This window comes from Rhagoletis pomonella, unplaced genomic scaffold (assembly GCF_013731165.1).
Source record: "Rhagoletis pomonella isolate Grant_MI unplaced genomic scaffold, Rhpom_1.0 Rhpom_scaffold_00001, whole genome shotgun sequence".
Lineage (NCBI taxonomy): Eukaryota > Metazoa > Arthropoda > Insecta > Diptera > Tephritidae > Rhagoletis > Rhagoletis pomonella.
In genome coordinates, this window is record NW_023458555.1 from 49,218,092 (window position 1) to 49,237,367 (window position 19,276).

The 19,276-nt window shown below is 32.7% G+C and overlaps 1 protein-coding gene across 12 annotated transcripts in view; it reads right to left on the reverse strand.

Annotated features, from left to right (window-relative positions):
* Positions 1-19,276, reverse strand: part of LOC118745751 (TLD domain-containing protein 2) — a 321,509-nt gene that overhangs the window by 192,901 nt on the left and 109,332 nt on the right. For 9 of the 12 annotated variants that reach the window (XM_036479438.1, XM_036479428.1, XM_036479422.1 and 6 more), the window contains one exon: positions 12,613-12,684. The exons of the other annotated variants lie outside the window; for them this stretch is intronic. In XM_036479438.1, the coding sequence (XP_036335331.1) occupies positions 12,613-12,684 (72 nt within the window). The remainder of the gene's footprint in view (positions 1-12,612; positions 12,685-19,276) is intronic. 12 annotated transcript variants of the gene reach the window in all.

Sequence of the window (19,276 nt, forward strand, 5' to 3'; positions counted from 1 at the left end):
ATTCGAAATTGATCGAATTGTAAATTATTAGTATTGACTATGCAAATGAACCAGGATGTTTTCAATAATAGTTGGCTAAAGACATTTAACCGCAAATTTGACTGAGGAATGAGTTCCTTTGGAATATGAGTTCGATAAAGACTGATAGTACTTTATTCAGAGGAGTGTAGCCGCAGTTTCTGAAACAATTTTTTCGGTAAACGTTATTGTTTGTAATCGTAATCGTAGAAGTGACCCTAATCTTAAACGTACACGTAAGCATAAACGTGATTTTACTGTAATCGCTATCGTAATTCTAAATCGGAATCGTAATCATAAATTTAAACGTAGACGTAAACGAAATTTTAATTTTAATCTTTATCGTAAATTTAAATGGTAACGATAATCGCAATCGCAATCGTAAACGTAATCAAAAATATAAACATAGACGTAAGCATAAACCAAATTTTAATCTATCTATATATCTATCTATCTGTATATATATAACACGCGAAGTGATTTTTTGTCCAGGTCATCAGGTCTGCACCGTTCGTACGATTTTCAAAAATGAGATGTCCAATTAAAGGGTCCCAGCTGTGGATGTGCAATAAAGTTTTACTTTTACAAAAGGAGTTGCCACCTGTTAAAAAACTAGACTCAAATTATATAATAGTAAATGTGACCAGATCCGCCCCGTTCGATTTTCAAAAATTAGATGTCAAATTTAAAGGCTTGCACTGAAGATTTGCATAACGGCTTGACTTTTTCGAAGAGAGTTGGCATCTTTTAAAAAATTAAATTAAAATTACTTAAAAAAATAAATAAATTATTACAAAATGCATATCATTCGGAATAAACTTGAAAAGTAAACTATGAGAAGGTTGCCACCTGTTTAAAAAATTAAATTCAATTTGAATTGAGGAAATTGGGTAATATAAATATGTATCACTTTATGGATGCCCAGAAGAAAGAGGTTTACGAATGTGGTAGTTTGAAAATACTTTGAAGAGGGTTGCCATGTGATTCAAAAGTCGAATTTAGTTAACTTATACAACATTAAAATATGGATGTCAAACGAAAGGGTGTGAATAAATCGTTATTTTGAAAATTTGGAATGTTTGAAAGGGTTGCCACGTCTCTTAATAAATACATTCAAATTATTACGTGAGTTAGATGAATTAATAAAATATTGGTATAAATCAAAATTTGTTTGAGAAAGCTTTATCTCTGAACTATATTTAGTGGGGTTGTCACCAAGAAACGGCTACACGAATTTAGATGAAATATGGTACATAGATCGCTTATATCTCTGACTAGCACCTGGAGTATTTTTTTGGTTTTTGAAATTAAATTTTGGGCTTTTTAACGCCATTAACCCGCATGTTAGTTGTTACTATTATCTTAATTTTAAACCGGAGACGTAAACGTAATTTGAATTGAATTTATTATCGTAATTTTAAATCGTAATGATCTCTAATCGTAGTCGTAATCGTAATAATCATCCCTCACAAGTGCTTTCAGGAATAAAAATAGTACTTATAGACACGTTTTGTATTGAACGATGAAACATCAGTCGATACATTCACTTCAAGCGTCAATTCATAGCCCTAATTAAACGTTGATTAGAGCGATTGAATAGCTATTATGGGCAACAAAACAATTTGCTGATTACAGTTAAATTAAGTGCTTCATATTGGCCAAACTGAATTGAAAATTAATTGAATTGCAAATAATGTTGAATAGGTCCAAATATTATTGTCCACTAAAGCGGGAATTCCTATACGTAACGAAAACAAAGTACAAGTCTCTGCCTCAAATAAATTTGTGCGCAAAATGTGCTTTTGAACAGGACAAAAACTTTCCACGAATATTAATGCATCCTAATTTCAAGTTGTAGGTACATGTGCACTTATCCAAACATTTATTGCGTAAATAAATATGTACATATATCAATATTATTTATGATTAGTACTCAGAAATAAATTACTTTTGTTTGTAAACAGAAGGTATTTTATAACTTTATTAAGTCGCTCATAATTGATAGGGTACCTACTTATAAAACTATTAAACAACTATTGCCAAGTATTGCTGTTCATGGCTAGACAGATATGTATGCAAGACATCTATCTGCCTGATACTTTCGCTGGATTCAAACAGGTAATTATTTACATATTTAACTCCTAATTGATCCCCAGCACTTTGAATGACAAAAAAAAATCGATTTTAAAAGGAGCCTGTTTGAATATAAAAATTGTAAGAATTTCTAGGAAATGCAACTTTAATAATGCTGTAGCTTATTTAATGATAATACAAACTTAATTTTTTATGTTACATATAAATGGTCATTTGGAATAACGACACAATTCAAATCTTTTGTATACCTTTCATGAACATGAAATTGTATTATAAATTTGGTCCGATGTACGTTAGTTCCAGAATAAGAAGAGACAGACCCATTAAAATGTATACTTAGAAGATCAGAACGTCTGAGTCAATTAAGCCATGCCCGCCTGTTTGAACGCAATCTAGTCTTTAATTTTAGAGATATCCGACGGACATTTGTTAAGCGAGTGTATTTTTGTAGTGTAGTAAACATTCGTAGGAACCGGCAAAATCCGATCACCATAACACATAGCTCGCACACGACTGTATGTTCAGATATGAAATTTTTTGTTATAACTCCTCTATTTATGCAGCTAAAAACCATTTTGCACCATTTTCACGCATTATCAACAGAAAGCGTATAGTGAAAATGACAAAGATCGGGTCACTATAACCTATAGCCTCCATACCAGTGATTCCTCAGATATGGGGTTTTACTTTAAAACTCCTTTATTAGAAGAGCTAAAACCAAGAAATTTTGTGAGCTAAATAATCGAACAAAGTCTACTCTAAATCAGTCAAGATCGGTGCTGTATAAGCGATGTGTTTCGTAACTCCTGTATGTAGGCAGCTAAAACAATTAAATTGTGTTACTGGTTTACAAACCGCTCGCACACAGCAGTGAAAATCAATTAGATCGTTGCTTTATAAGGTGTATCTTCCATACCACTGATTGTTTAGATATAATTTTTTATATCTGTGGCCATAAGCAATAATCGCCTAACTTACAACTTAAGAAATGATTGAGTACATATATATATGCTATCGTATTCCATATGTATGTGAAATCCCTATCTCGCCATCTAGGCTATTTAAAAAGTTGTAGACGCACATATTTTGGTTTCTCCATAAGGTTAACATTGCAATCCAATTCAGGTTTTTCGACTTTGGCGGTTATTATTTTTGACCACAGATATATGCAACTCCTCTATCTATGTGTTCTGTGAATAACACAACTTTTTTTTTTTAGCTCCCAAAAAACTAATTTCAAATGCAGTAATTTGCTAAAGTATCGTTATTGCTGAGGACCATCGATACATAAAGAGACATTCATTTAATACACTGAAATTGATGCGGTGGTTGCCAATGTTTGGAAATCTTTCCTGGCTTTGCTTCAATATAGTAATATATATTGAGGAGGGCCAACCCGTTCAATCTTTCCGAGAACATTGTTGTCCTGAACCAATTTTTGATTCGACGCAAAGAAGAGAAAGACCTTTCAGCGCCATAATTCATGGCTGAAAATGTGCAAAGTATACGAAGTGTAGCACTTATTAATAGAGGGAAATATACCTTTATCGCCAGTGTAACCAGGTTCGCCTTTTTGAGGCTTTATTTAGCATTTAATTTTAAGCCACAGCCTCAGAATTTTCGGTCTGATTTCGTGTATTTTTTCTGACCTTTTTTTTTTTAAATATTTATAGCAAAATTCGGACCGGAGTTTATAAAAATAATTCCGTTCAAATATCACAATAACAGAGCAAAGTACCATAATAATTGATTTGTTGGCGTATTACTAGTGCGTTCTGATGTAGAAAACAATCATAATTCCAATAGAATTTTTTTCATTTTTCGTATTCTAAACTGAACTCCATTTTACATACCTTGAAGTAATGTAGCCGTTATTAACCTGAAAGATGTTATTTTGTATTTTGATGGGAAGGATTTAAAAATTTATTTAAAGAAAATCGGTTTCGTGGAACTTATCGAGTTGTCGAAACTTGTTAAGGAATGAATATACTGACTTCTTTTGTACTTCATTTTTCAAAGGGTATAACTTTTTCTAATCTTTTTTTTTCAAAGCCTATTTAGCCTCGCTTATTGTGATTCGCCCGTTGATAAGGAGTTATTAAAAAGAAATTTAAATTTTTAACCTCGCTTTTTTTGATTCGCTTACTGGTGCGAAATAAAGTCAATTGACATTATCACCTTTCCAAAACCGTAATAAAATCCATTGGTATTATTGCTCTTGTTATTGCTCTTTCAAACATTAAATTTGCGTAGCTTCGTGGCGCTCGCGTTCGCGCGTCATACCGCATCACGGTAGCCTCGCATTTTGACACTGAATTGAAAGTGCCATGTACGCGGTTGCCACTTTGGTAGATTTGTACCAAATATGGGTCTTTTTTCTACGTTTGGGCCAATGGGCCTTTTTTGTTTGTTTTGGGCCTTTTTGAAGCAACTAAGCAACTATGACTGCAGCGGAATTCTGACAATGAATTTCTAGAAAAGTTTGGAGTATGCAGTTTTAAACTCTGTTTAATTTTAGTACAATGTGCAAGTTTCAAGTCGCTTGCGTTTCTTCTTCTTTCGCATAATCAAAATCTATTTTAATGGGGAAAAAATCGTGCAACACCCTTCCAAAAAAAAAAATCTAAAAAATCAACGGCAATTTTTAGCGACTGGAAACTTGCACTTTTAAAAAAAAATATTTTGTTAATTTTTATGCAAATCTTATTATCTTCAAAGTTATCTATAGGTCATGCCAAGGTCTTCTCAGAGTCAAATTCAGATGAATTGTATTGAATTTTCAGGTCTTTCAACGACCTCGAATCTGACGTGATGGAGACTGACCTCGGATTCGTATTCAGGCCGTCGAATACCATAGGGATTAGAGGTATACGCCGCCGAGCCACGCCGCCGCCGCCGCCGTTTTTTGTCATTACTCACGCGCCGCCGCCGAGTTACGAAAATATCGGCGCGGCGGCGGCGGCGGCGGCGTTCGGCGCCTAAGGAATTTTGTACAAAGTTTTCATGAAACGCATCGCTTGAAGGAACTACTACTACAGAATATATAACAATTTTTTTCAATACCACAACAATATTCATTTTTTACAGATTACTACAACAACAAGAAAGTTGTCACACACCAAAAGACTTTAACGATAATATCTCAGAAAGCAGTTTTAACAGAAGTGCCCTTATTGCATCTAACTCCTCGATTATTGGAGATAAAACAAAAACAAATTGATCTTCTTGTGTATTTTTTCTTTAATAAAGAGTTGAATATTTTTTAAACAGATTTTAAATAAGTAAGTTATTTTATTCCGGGGTCCCACAGACGTATACAAGTTCTATGTGGCTGTGTGAAAACTATGTTAGCATTCACAAGTGGTGGGCAAACCCCAGAAAGGTTTTGCTCCATCGCATCGCAATGTTTTCTACACAGGGTTAAAGTTCCCCCTTCTTGATGGAAATTAGTAGTATTTTTCATTACTTTTGTTTACCCTCGGAAAATTTGGCACTTAAAATTTTAGTGGAAATTTTAACCAGGCCTGTTCTGCTGGGAGTTGATGGATAAAACCCCAGGAAAATAGTAGACCACCCTAGTTTTCAATCTATAACCCGCAAAAAATCGTATGAACCCCTTAATTTAACATAACGGTAGATAATGTTATTTCAGAAATTTATTAATAGCGAAATAAATTACTCCAATAACTTAGCTTTAATTTTTTTTTTATTTCTTTAAATTTAAATAGTACATACGGATCTATAGAGAACATAGAGAACCATGTATGTATGTAGTATACTTCTTCATTTATTTTTTAATTTCAGTCTACAGAACTAGTTTCTTACAGACTAGTGAAGACTCTAGGTGAATATTGTAAACAAATTATTCTTAAATCTATCAATACTTAAGTTAAAATCGATGACACTAGAATATGTATTGCACAATTCAATGATCTAGCAATTGGTTCATTTTTGGCATAGTTCGTGGTATGCAGAGCATCAACCAATAGCCTTTTGTTTCTTAAATTACGCGGGGGATTATATAATATGAGCAAATCTATTAAATAAGCGCAATTTGTGTGCCCATTGATTAATTTATAAATAAATGTAATGAAGAAGGAATCTCTTCTTTCCTTCAAAGACTGGAGACCCAGCAATTTCTGTCTGCCAATATAGGGAGGAACATAACCTTGCCAGGGCAACTTGCAAATAGCGAATATGGTGAAAATCTTGTGAACTCTTTCTATTTTGATCGAGTCCATTTCAAAATATGGACTCCATATTATAGAACAGTATTCCAGACGGCTTCTTACTAAAGGATTTTAAAGTTACTGGATCTCTGAACTCTTGAGTATTTCGCCTAATAAAGCCTATCATTGAGAACGATTTAGATACAATATAGTCAACGTGTTTTGTAAACGCGAGTTTGGAGTCAAAAATAATGCCCAAATCTTTTATTTCAGTGCTCCGCTTTATAACGCAACCATCTAATTTATAGTCAAAAGGTATATCACTACTAGACTGCCTCGAGAACGTAACTACGCAACATCTACCTATATTTAGGTTCAAACAGTTAAATGTACACCACTGCTTAAATTCATCTAGATCGAGCTAAAGACGATTACAATCTGAGAGATCACGTACAACTGAAAAAAGTTTAACATCATCTGCAAACATCAGGCAGTTTGCAAAATTAAAATAGTTAGGCAAGTCGTTTATAGAATAAACAACAGTGGTCCACAATGCGTGACCTGTGGTATGCCCGACCATGCATTAACTGCCGCCGCCGCCGATTATTTTTGAAGTTGACCACGCCGCCGCCGCAAAGCCTGTCGGCGTAAACCTCTAATAGGGATATATGGGTTTGGTTTAATATGCATACACTTTTTTTGTAAATCTGCGTAATTAAGGAACAAGGTATATACTAACATTTGACACTGCCCGTATATGCAAAAAAAAAAAATATGTAGAGAAAATTTATTTTTTTTTACGCGAAATGAAAATATTGCAATTTTTTGTTAACGTTTAATATTATAAAAATATATATATATAATATAGAGAATCATCGATTTTTACATAAATCTACATACACACATACATCTATCTAAATATTTGTTTGCGAAGATAAATATGTATGTACATATTTATTTGAAGTATCTCAAACCACTGCCAAGTTTGCTTAGCTAATCGGCTGAAGTGGGTGTCAGTGACCGACCAGTTTCAAATACTCTTTCCTCTTCAACTTCAACTAAATAGTGTAATTTCAATAATTGAAAGTGTGAATTTTCTATTTGCACATATGTACATATGTTTGTATGTAGCTGGGGTAGTACAGGGTGGCGCCGAATGAGCTATATGGTTTAAATGGTTTACAACTTTTTTATTTATACGATTATTATACTTAATTTTTTTTTTAAATACAGTATATTATTGGGGTAATTTTTTGCAATTAGCTTTGAAAAATGATATCCTGTAAGTGATGTCCATTTTCTGCTTCGCACATACGTGCTACTTTCAGCATATTTTCCATAACTTTTCGCAGAATTTCAGGCGTAATGGCCATGATTTCATTTCGAATGTTGGTTTGGAGTTGGAGAATGGTTCTTGGTTCGTTAACGTACACTTTCTTTCAAATATCCCCAAAGAAAACTGTTAAAAAGAATTCAAACTATATAGCTCATTCGGCGCCATCACGTATTATAACCAAAAATTTTAGTTTTTTTTGGCGAAATTACGATTTTTTCTAGGTAAAATGCCGATTTTTCAGCAAAATCATTCGGCAACGCTGCTGGCAGGTCATTTCCAGGCATGGATCCCGTTGGCATAGATTAAAAAAAAAACTGTTATAAAGAATTCAAACCATATAGCTCATTCGGCGCCACCCAGTATTTAGAGTACGTACTTACAAATGTATATTGTACGTACAAAACCAAAAGTTTGTGGTTGCAAATGTTAACACTTTTACATATACTACATATATATTTATATGAAAATTTGTATCTATAAATAACTGTAATAGTCAGCTACATGCTAGAAAACTTGTATAAATAAAAAAAACTTTGTGCAACATATTTTATTTGCCATTCCATGGCTTAAACGAGTGTGTTTGTATGTAGGCGCAGCCATAAAATGAAATTATCAAGCCGGTATACAAACTTAGCTATGTATATATTTTTATACATACTTATGTACATATGGATATCGTCGTTTAAAGTACAAAACCGCGTAACTAACATTTGCTGCCAAAAATTGGATTTGCTCACACAAGCTCTTGGCCCAATCCTTATCCATTCGTCCTGAAATATAATAGCCGGAAATGCGATTGTGAGAATCATTTTGAAATATGAGTGTTTTTACTCTCTAGAAAATAATTAATGCAACCTCACATACGCGGTTTTGCATTATCTTGAGGCGCGGTGTTGTACGTCAAACGGCGGTATGTATGTATGTTCATATATATCTACCCTCGGCCTTCTAGTAATCGCCACCTTTTCTTTTCTTTCTTGCATTTTACTTTTCATTGCCAACAAAAGTGTTTGTGAAGACGGCTCGTTTACAAAGCACTCGAGTTGCCACTGTTTAATTTTAGAGTTGCCACACAGTACTTCACAAGTGCATACATACTTATGTACATATGCATTTACTACTTTGTATACCGCCAGTAAACTATTTATCAGTGAAGTAAAAAAAAAAATCAATGTGGCAATGAGATAATCAAAGCCAATAATAAAATCATTCGAGTGTACTATGGCACTTATCACCAGTGCTCGGACGGATACTGTGATACCATTGAAACTTGAAAAAGCAACATGCACACTTCAAGCACAACGATAGTTTTGATATTTCTCGGAAGAGGTAAAAATAATACTAGATAACGATCGGGCACTTTTTATTTAAATTGTTGGTGCTTAAAGTTGCTTTTCTAGCTTTCTTTTATTGTCTGTTTTCAGGCACAGTGAGTGCTGAGATATGTTAAAATGTTAAATTAATCACTAGTGTAATTTTTTGATGTTATTAATTAATTGTCTTTGATAAAAAAGTGTTAGATACATATGTATGTTCTGAAGTATGTATGTGCTTCAATGTGGAGCACGCGTGCTTTGAAATGTCTGATTAATCTACATACGAGTGTCTTTATGAGTTTTTATTACAAATTTGAAAAAAATATGTAGGCCCAGTAAAGTAGGTCATTCACAGAAGTTATCAATATGTACCGTTATAAAATGTGGAAGATAAGCTTTTTAACTGCAACCATAAATACGGGTACAAGCAGGTGGTTTTGTTTTTAGCTGTAAGCATTTTTAAATTATGACATTCGAGTTTACTTCGATATTGGCCAATTTTTCATAGTTATTTCATGAAAAGTGCTTAATTGAATTTATTACCTTTTTTTTTTGTCTGAAAGTAGGGCTGCTAACATTTTCTAAGATATTTATAGTATTTTTTTTTCAAAACATCGGAAAAATATTGTACACTTCAAATATATTTGGTATTTTATTTAAAACAAAAAGTAAAAACGCTTTTTAGGTAATGGAAAAAGTTCTTCGTGTGAATGTCGAAGTTGCGGTAATAGAGAGTAGAAAAGAAATAAATTTAAGTAAATTTGTTAATTCTTTCTTATTGTTTTTAAAAATATGTTGCCATTTTTGATTATTTCATATAATATTGTTATTTCAGTATAAAGGTCATCCATTTTAATAAAAAATTTTTCTTGCAAACTACTGAAATACATTTATATTTAAAGTTAAAGAAATATAGTATTTTCGCGTACTATATTTTTTTCCAATAGTATATAGTATTCCGATCGGAAAAATAGTACCATACTATATATTATAGTACGGTTGGCAACCCTATCTGAAAGTGGCAGATGATAGCCAACTGGTTGATGATATTCTAAACGTGTCTATTAACACAATTTTCTGAGAAAAATGGAACTAGTAGTAAATAAATTAAGTAAAAATTCATATGGATATTTCTCGGAGTTAACAATGGTAATTGAATGATCGGTTTTTGTTGGCTTTGTTTTCATCTTTAATGCCAGCTTCAAGAGTACACAGGAGTTGCTCAACAATGGATTTTCATAATTTTTCAATAAATTTCAATGACTTTATGGGCAATATAACTACCTCATGTAGCCGTGTGGTGACAGATGATTAATACAAAAATACTCTATACAGCTTAATAGGGCAATTCTGGCTAAGATTGTAAAAAGTCTATCGTAAGACAAATGAAAGACGGATGGCAAATTAGTTCGAAAGACTTTTGTTATTCTAGCACAAAAGTCTTAGAAAAAAAGCTCTCTCATTCAGCGCACGTGGTGAAAAGTTATTTTGAGAAAAAGCACTTGTATATCATTTAGCTCGAAATTTGTTGTCGCAACAACAGGGCGTGCCATTTGCAATATCCGAGTTCTTTTTTATTTAGTAAGATATATTTTTTTCTTTTTAATTTAACCTTCTTTTACTTTTTAGATTCTATGGTTTAAAAAGAAAATACAAATTTATATTTTAATTTCATTTAATTGTTGAAACTTATTTGATGTATCTTTTATTTCTTAATTTAATATTCTCTAAATTTTTAAATGTTATTTAATTTGTATATACATACGTAAATGTTATTTTTTTCGAATGGTGATTATTTTTTTAATTTCATTTAATTTTTCGGAACTTCTTTAATTTTTTCTTTCTTTAGTAATATTTTTGTAAATTGAACTTTCTTTTACGTTTTAGATTTTATTGGTTTAAAAAGGAAAACATATATTTTTCAATTTCATTTAATTTTTAGATACTTATTTAATTTTCTTTATATTTTTTGATATTATTGTTTTAAAAGGAATATTTTTTTAATTACTTTTAACTTTTAGGAAATGATGTTATTTTTTCTCTTTTTAATATTTCTTTTTAGTTAAATTTTCTTTTAATTTTAAGATTTTATTGATTAAAAGAGAAAAAATATATTTTATTTATTTCTTCTCTTTTAATTTATTTTCTTATTCTGTTTTTAATTTCGTTTTCTTTTAATTTTTATATGTCATTGTTTTAAGAAGAATATATTTTATTTTATTTAATTTTCTTGATATTATTCGATTTTTTGAAACCGTTTGTCTTTTTTAAATAAAAATATTTTTAATCTAATTTAATTTTTAGGTACTATTTGTTTACTTTGATTAGTTTTTTTTCTCATTTAGTTTTCTTTTATTCATTAATTTTGGTTTAAATAGAGAAATATCTATGTAGTAGCAAGACAGTTGCCAAAATTGCCCTGTTAATCTTTAAAAATACTTTTATTTATTTTTTGCTTTATTTTCTTTTTATTTATTATTTAAATTTTTTAAATGTAAATTTCTTTTGTTTATTAGTTATTATTGTTTAAAAAAAATAAAAAGTATTTTTTTAATTTAATTTAATTTTTTTAAAACTTATTGCCGAAATACGAACTGCATGACACTAAGGACCGGACCACATGCGTTGCGTTGGCGTTGGCGTCACTTCAACAGGTCACTATGAATATATGAATTCAAATGCAGCCCTTCACATAGCCAAAATTCGACAATGCTAACGCTTAACACAAAGCAGAAAGATGGCCAACTCTCAACTTTTCGCGTGCGTTGCTCGTCAACTGTTGCAAATGAATAAAATTATGTGAAATTTTTTCTTTTTATGGTCGGATTATGCATACTTCGCATAACTTCGCACAACTTCGCATAAACCTTAAACTGTAATTTCGTATGTAATTTGTATGTATTTTGTACGTATTCCATTACCCATAAATCAGCACAACTTTTTAAAACTTAATGATATGATAAGGATATTTTGCTTTAAATTTTCTTAAGTTAAATTTTTATTGCACTGCTACAAATGGTTGTGCGAAGTTAAGCGAAGTATGCATAATCAGACCTTTAGTCGCTCATTCCTTAATTTTAAGGTACAAAGCTACATAGCTGAGACAAACAACTAGGCATTTTCAGCTCTCGCGCCCTTAATAAGCGCTGAAAATGCTGAATAAAAAGGTTTTCGCTGTTTCCACATAGAAGAAAAAAGATGGAAAATGTGTATTTGAAGCATATTTATTTTGTCCAAGGATAGAATACTATACTAAAAAATGCAATTTGATTTTATGGAAAAATGTCAATAAATATGTAAGTATGTCTGCTATTTTGGGTATCAATATGGTAATAATAATTTACTTAATTAATTAATATAGTGATCTTTTGTGCAAAACTTCATATTTGGTGTTTATTTGAAAAACATGCGAATAACATTTTTATATGTAATTTATGTATAAGTCATACCAACTACATAAATATGTTTGTAAGTACAGTCATGGAAATTCGAGAGCATGCTATATACATATACCAAATTAATAAAAACGGAACTCAAGTCTGAAAATGGTTAATAAATTTAGCTGTTAAATTGTTTATACATAGGTACATACATTTGTATGTGCATAGTTATACATATAGATACATATTTACATTAATATTTTTTTAAATGCTGTTAGAGTATTAATTTGTGTACTTACCGACGCACTGGCACGGCCAAATTGTCAACACTGCGTGACATAAGCGAAACATCTTGACTAGCCCTACGTGACCTAGTGTGTGTTTGTGTATGAGGAACAACGATATTTTTCGGATTTCGCAGGATTTCAACCAACGAGCAAATCGAGTGAACATAAAATAAAATTAAAGAAAATAACGAAAATAAGATTTAACATAAAAAAGGAACATTTTAAAAAATAAATCTTAAAAAAATAACTTCTATGTTAATAAACAAACTTAAAAATATAATTAGGGCCGAGAGGCGAAAACTTGCTGTGTGAGTTCAGTGAATTAAAACTGCTGCTAAACTCCGTGCTCGTTAGGATAGCCTTCGAATAAACGGCTATGTAGAAGACCTCCACCTGCCAGAGAATATTGGCAAACTGGGTGTGTTTTCCGTTTTTTTTTGTTCGCGGAATTTGCCGAACTGCACCTCACCGCTTTAGTTCTCCCACGTAATCATTTGTTGCATTTAGCAGCAATGGGGAAGTGCCATGCAAAATGTGACGCACATGGCTTTAGAAACCGAAAGGCAGTTAATTAGGAGGAGTGGGAGCAGTGCATTGCCTTTTTGTTTGCACTTTTCTTTGCCAATTTTTTTAAGTGTAGTTACCGTAGAATTCATGGTCATAAAAAATACAGCCAGGAAGTTTGTCACTAAGATGGCCGATGCTTAAAAGGGGGTGGCTGGAGATTATAAATTATGTGCGCTAAAAAATAGCGGGCAATTTGCGTTGCATTCAAATTAGGGCTGTTACTCGAGTAATTAAGATTTTGATTATTCAAAACGATTAATTTTGCTCGTTAAAAGAGTTTGCTTTGGAAAATGCTTATTTTAATTTTTACATTCTGTATATGAAAAAAATACTTAATTTTAATTTTTGAAAACAGAAGCGTTGTTTTCAAAGTATCAAGGAACTTCAACTGCTTTATATGTAAAGAGTACTTTGAAATGTTGATTACTCATTTTACTCAAAATGTTGATTAATCATAAAGCAAATTACTCAAATAGTTTTGTTTTTGGTTAATCAAAATCTTGATTATTCGAGTAACTGAACTTTTGAGTAATCATAATTTTCAATTAATCGAATAAATAAGTTATTTACTTTATGATTAATTAAAATTTTGAATAATCAATTAATCGCACAGCTCTAATTCAAATACATTTTTCTAAACAGTTTAATGCGAATATTTGTTTTAAGCTAAATGTGGAATTAAATAAAAATACAAATGCAAAATACTGGTAAAATTTTTTAATAGCATTTTAATTTGAGAAGAGAATTTTATTTCTCCTATTTTAATATTAGCTAATATATATAATACTTTAATTAAAGGTCTGCAAATATACCAGCAGAAATACTCTTCACATGTGTACATGAGTAAATGGAACATAAATTTTAGAGTACTAAAAAAGATAGGAAGAAAAAAAGAGAACATCATAAATTTGAATAACTGAGCAATGTTACTCAACAGTGCTCTGCTACATAAAACACTGTTTCGCTTTTCCAAAATACTTGAGTATGTTGATTGAATTCAGCAGTATTTGAAAAGTTCATAGGAAGTATACGAATACTTATGAAGTTTTTCTTTCAAAATGTTATCATTTAACATAATGTTAAGAAAATTCATAAATTTTATTTTCGTTGTCGAATTTGATTCGTTGAAGAAAGGGGGCTTATTTTATTGTTTCGCGCAATTAGGGTTTAGCTAACATTTTGCATTGTGTATTATTTGAACTCTCGTTCGTGTGATCCGCAGAAAATTTATCTTAAAGAAGGGAGTAAAATATAAAAGAAAAATGTTTTAATTATAAACAAATATTGATAAAAATTACACAGGTTTACAAAAAAAAGTGTATGCATATTATACCAAACCCTATGTTATTCGACAGGCTGAGTGCGAATCCGAGGTCCGTTAGCCTCTATCACGTCAGGTTCGTGGTCAGTTGAACGTCAAGCAGGGAAAAATGCATTGAATAAACCTGAAAATTCATATATGTGGGGTTTTAGAACCCGAATCAGAGCTCCGTTAACCTCCATAATGTCAGGTTCGAGGTCAGTTGAGGGTCAAATAGGACAAAAAATGTATTCAATAAAAATAATGTTTTTTTTGTTTTTGTTGTCGCTGAATCCGAATATGGGGGTCTCTTGATTCCTCAAGGTCATCTATACGAATTTATAGAATTTCCAGGTTTATTCAATGAATTTTTCCCTACTTGGCCTTCAACTGACCACAAATTGACGTGGTGGAGGCTAACGGGTTTCGGATTCGCATTCAGCGTGTCAAAAAACATAGGGATATATAGGTTTGGTTTAATATGCATACACTTTTTTTTCTAAACCTGTGTTATTAAGCTATCACCATTAAATTTAGCATCAGCAATGGAAACTGAAACGCCTACCATCCAAAATCCCACCAATGCGCAAATTAAAACAAAAATTTCAAACGGAGAATATAAATTGGTACAAAGGCAAGGTAGAAGCAGGGTGTGGGAGTTTTACGCAGGAAATCAAAATGAAGACGGACAAGAAATCGACAATATTGTGGCATGCAAAAGGTGTAACAGCGTTCTAAAACTCAACGACAAGAGCACGTCAAATTTATTAAATTATTTTTTGCAACATCATTTGTATTTGACTTTTGCTAGTGTGCAACGATCCCTCTTTCTCCCGGTATATCACATGCCGATCCATGTGCATCCTTTCTAGCACAGAATCGTTTTTAGCTGCAACAACAGCAGTTAGTGGACGATATTTATCTTTGTATAGGCGGTGGCACGCCCCCTTTTCCAATAACGTAATTTTCCCTTCAAAAGTTTGGGTTTGTCTTCATATATCACTCAACCAAATTCCAAAGCTCTACCGCAAATACGCACGCGCCCTTGATATATCGAATTTGTTATTGGCCTATGACCATCCTTGGAAGGTTTCCAGTAGATATGTACATCGCAATTTGGTTATGATCGGTGAAGCAGTTTGGTAAAAAATAACGTTTCTTCTTTAACAGGTCATCCGCAGATAACCCATATGGAATGCTTATTCATCCCATATTTAAAACGCTCCTTCGAGGTGTTGCTGTGGGAGTCCCTTCTGTCTCTCGCTCGGCATTGGGCTAGCTGGGTATTAGCCTTGATAATTCCCTAGATTGTTTTCCATGTCTGTTAACATTATGTAGTATTTATTAAACGAAAACTTCCAAAAATACTCAAAAAATACTTGTGAAGGAACATATTTTTTGTGGAAGTTTAACACCATAGTACTGCTTGTTTATGTTTTTCTTTTTATCGGAACATATTTTGTTTGAGTACTTTTTTCATGTATACAGTGCTCAAAATTTTCACTTCTCTTCCTTCCATGCCCTCTTTGTTAAAGTATGAGTAGTTTACATATTTGAAAAAAACTTCACAGTGAAGCAAACTGAATTCCGATGCAGACCTTTAACTTTAATCAAGTAAAAGTACTAGATGCAGATTGATTTTTTTTTTGTACTTCTCTCGCTAGTTCGTGCTGGGGTTGATTTAGCTAACTAGTATCTAGCCCAGAGGGCCACTTGGCGGGTATTCAAATTCATTTTGCTCCTATTTCATGATAGATAAAGCTAGATTTCTACTTTTTTATGGAAAAGTTTGGTACAAAAAATACCCATATAATTATACCGGATTTCCACAAGGCATTGAAACGTCAAACATAAGGAAAAATTGTCTACCATTAGGCTTAGTATCCAGATCTACAAAAAAATCTCAAGAAATATTTTTAGTTCTTTCTGTCACTTGAAAAAGTAAAATTGTTCTTGAGAACTATAAATCAGTTTGTTAGAAGACATTTTCTTTTTCATTCCCTGAGCGTTTTTTTCGTATATACATACATACGTACGTAAATACATAGGTATTTTTTGTTTTTCTTGGCATCTGGATACAATGCTTTAAACAAATGGCAGTGGAAACTGACAGTGAATTTTATTATTTCACTTAATGACATCTTTTTTATGCCCAAATTTATCATAAAATTTTTTTCTTTAATGCGCAGTGGAATCACAATGCTGTGATAGTAATTAAATTTGTTACCATATGGACTTATTCAAATGACAAAATTCATTGTCATTTCAATATCTTGTGAAAATTTGCTATGTATAATATAATACTAATTTAAATACCATAAAAAAAGAACATTTTTTCGTGAGTACAGTACTTTTTTGGGGAAGAAAACAAAAAAAAAAAAAAAATTGCTGCTGTAATAACATTTGGAAGTTTTCCAGTGCACAGAAAACTGAAATGCTACCTAACTGGCTTAGGTTAGTTACTTCGGCCAAAAAGAGTGGCATAGTGCCATTTTGGACGGATATGCCTCTTACACATTCTGCCTCTTATACATTCCCAATCCGGGGATTGATGATTGTCGCCAGTCATTTTGGCATTCTTCATACTGAGTAGTCTGTAGCGCTGGTTAAAAAGTTCATTAGATCAGTAATGGACAACCCCCTTAGAACTCACCAACATGCGTACCAGAGTGTAAAGTTCTGTGATTCAATTCTACACGACCTTGTAACAAAGATCGAAGTGGTGCTAGAAGCTTAGGAGTGCACAATGGGGCCTTTGCTAATGTTAAAGGGACGTTTAACAGTGCAACTTTTAACTCAATTTCCCCTGCTCAATTAGCAGAGTCATAAAATTATAGATTCTAGCTTTACTCAGTTCTACTAGACATTCAAGAAAGTAGTGATAGAATGAATGTCGGCGGAAGCTCGAGCCCCAGAGAAGATGTGTCGTGACATCCTGCACATGTGGTCTGCGTACCGTCTGCGTTTTGCCTTTTCCATTAACAACAACATCAATGTTGCTCGTCTTGGCTCACTTACAAGAAACACAGCATGTTTGGAAGCACTGTATGCAAAATGATCACAGCAGGCATGCATGCAAAGGGGCCCAAAATTACTTATCATTGCTTTGTCGTTAGTTTAGTACTAAAATAGTTTTATAAGAAGTATTTTTGATACTCCGACAACGATGGTGCTGTTAAATTTTTGGGCACCCCTGATTTAGAATATTAGAATATGTCTACACTCCATGTCTCCATGTATCTACACTCCATGACTATTCTAGATGTGTATTTGTCACTCCCAAGAAGCAATTTAAGAGGAGAATTGATCAGTTGCTTTGCTGATTTCTGTTAGTTCAGTTTTGAATTCGACAACCGAAAAATGAAAACTCGACTTCTGGACTAATGACTATATGCCCAAGAAGAACAGATTTCACCTCACTTGCGTCCCTGGTCATAGGGACATAGAGGAAAACTGCATGGTAGACGAACTCGCAAGGCAAGGAACGACTAAGAAGATTCTTTCTGGTAAATAACTTACTGATATGTCTTTTACCACTTGTATGCTGCTACTTAGTGAATTGGCATACAAACAAGCTAAAAAAATATAAACCCAAAGTTCCCCTTGTCGAATTTCTTGGTAGACTAGGTCTAAACGCACGATGTAGAGAATAAAGGGGGCGCACATCTAGTACCGCTATTCCGCTTGTGTAACGTCACACTTGATTGTTAACGTTTCTTTTTCTTCTAGCATTCTTGTTCACGTTTTTTTATTTCTCTCTCACAACTGAAACAGTGTGGCGTCGCACAAAAATCTTGTATTCTATCATTCTTGGCCTAAATGGGATCGAAAGCGGTCACAAAGTGTATACCCTCTTAAAATAGAAAAATATGCAGAAAGGCTCGGCGTTCCTTTCCGAAGATGTTGCAGAAGTTGTAAGGATTACGAAGAGGAGAAAAAAGGTCTTTCACCCCCTGTGTAAATGACCTGCACTGGTTCAACAGGGATGATAATTGAACGATGTCAAACTGTAGTAACAAAATGGGAGTTCTATCTGTGGCCTAGATGTGCTCAGCTTGAGGTCTTATTTGGATACATCGATCTAAATGGCCGCAGCATTAGGGTACAAGTACAAGACTAAGTTCGCTTTCCAACCTCTCCTAGTGGAATAGGGGATACTTTATCGTATGAGAACTTCAATTTTTCAGGATCGCTTATAATTCTGGAATGGATTTATTAGTAGTTATGTTTAGACACCTTATCAATTTTAACCCTTTTATAAACTTTCTAATACAGTTAGTTTTCATCTAGTAAGCACTTAATTAACACATTAAGAAAAAAGTATTTCTGCTAGATTTAATTAGCACTAAAATAAATGATCGGTTATGTGGGCCCACTACAATAAAGCCATAAGTGGATTAGTATGTATGCACATTTGTATGTTCATATACTAAATAAAAGCTGATAATCTTGCTTTCTTCTCAACAATAAGTACTAATGTATTTTTTTTGTGCATAAATTAATTTAACACGCTTTTTGGATCAATTAGCACGATGGTAAAGAGGTATGCACAAAGACGTGAAAGAAAAGCTTTAAAAAGCTCAGATGAACAGAAGAAATGCGCAGAAGCTGAGCACGAGCTCACTTTTTATGTCTACATATTTTTCTCTACATACTTGATGGAATTTGCGTTCTTTATTTGTCATTTAATTTCAATTGGTTCACTGCCTCCTTGTTTTACACGCCCACCTACTCGTCTTCGAACAATTTGCATTACAATTAATCCGGCGAATGCAAATTTGCGTACTCGATTTGGTATTGGAAAATTTA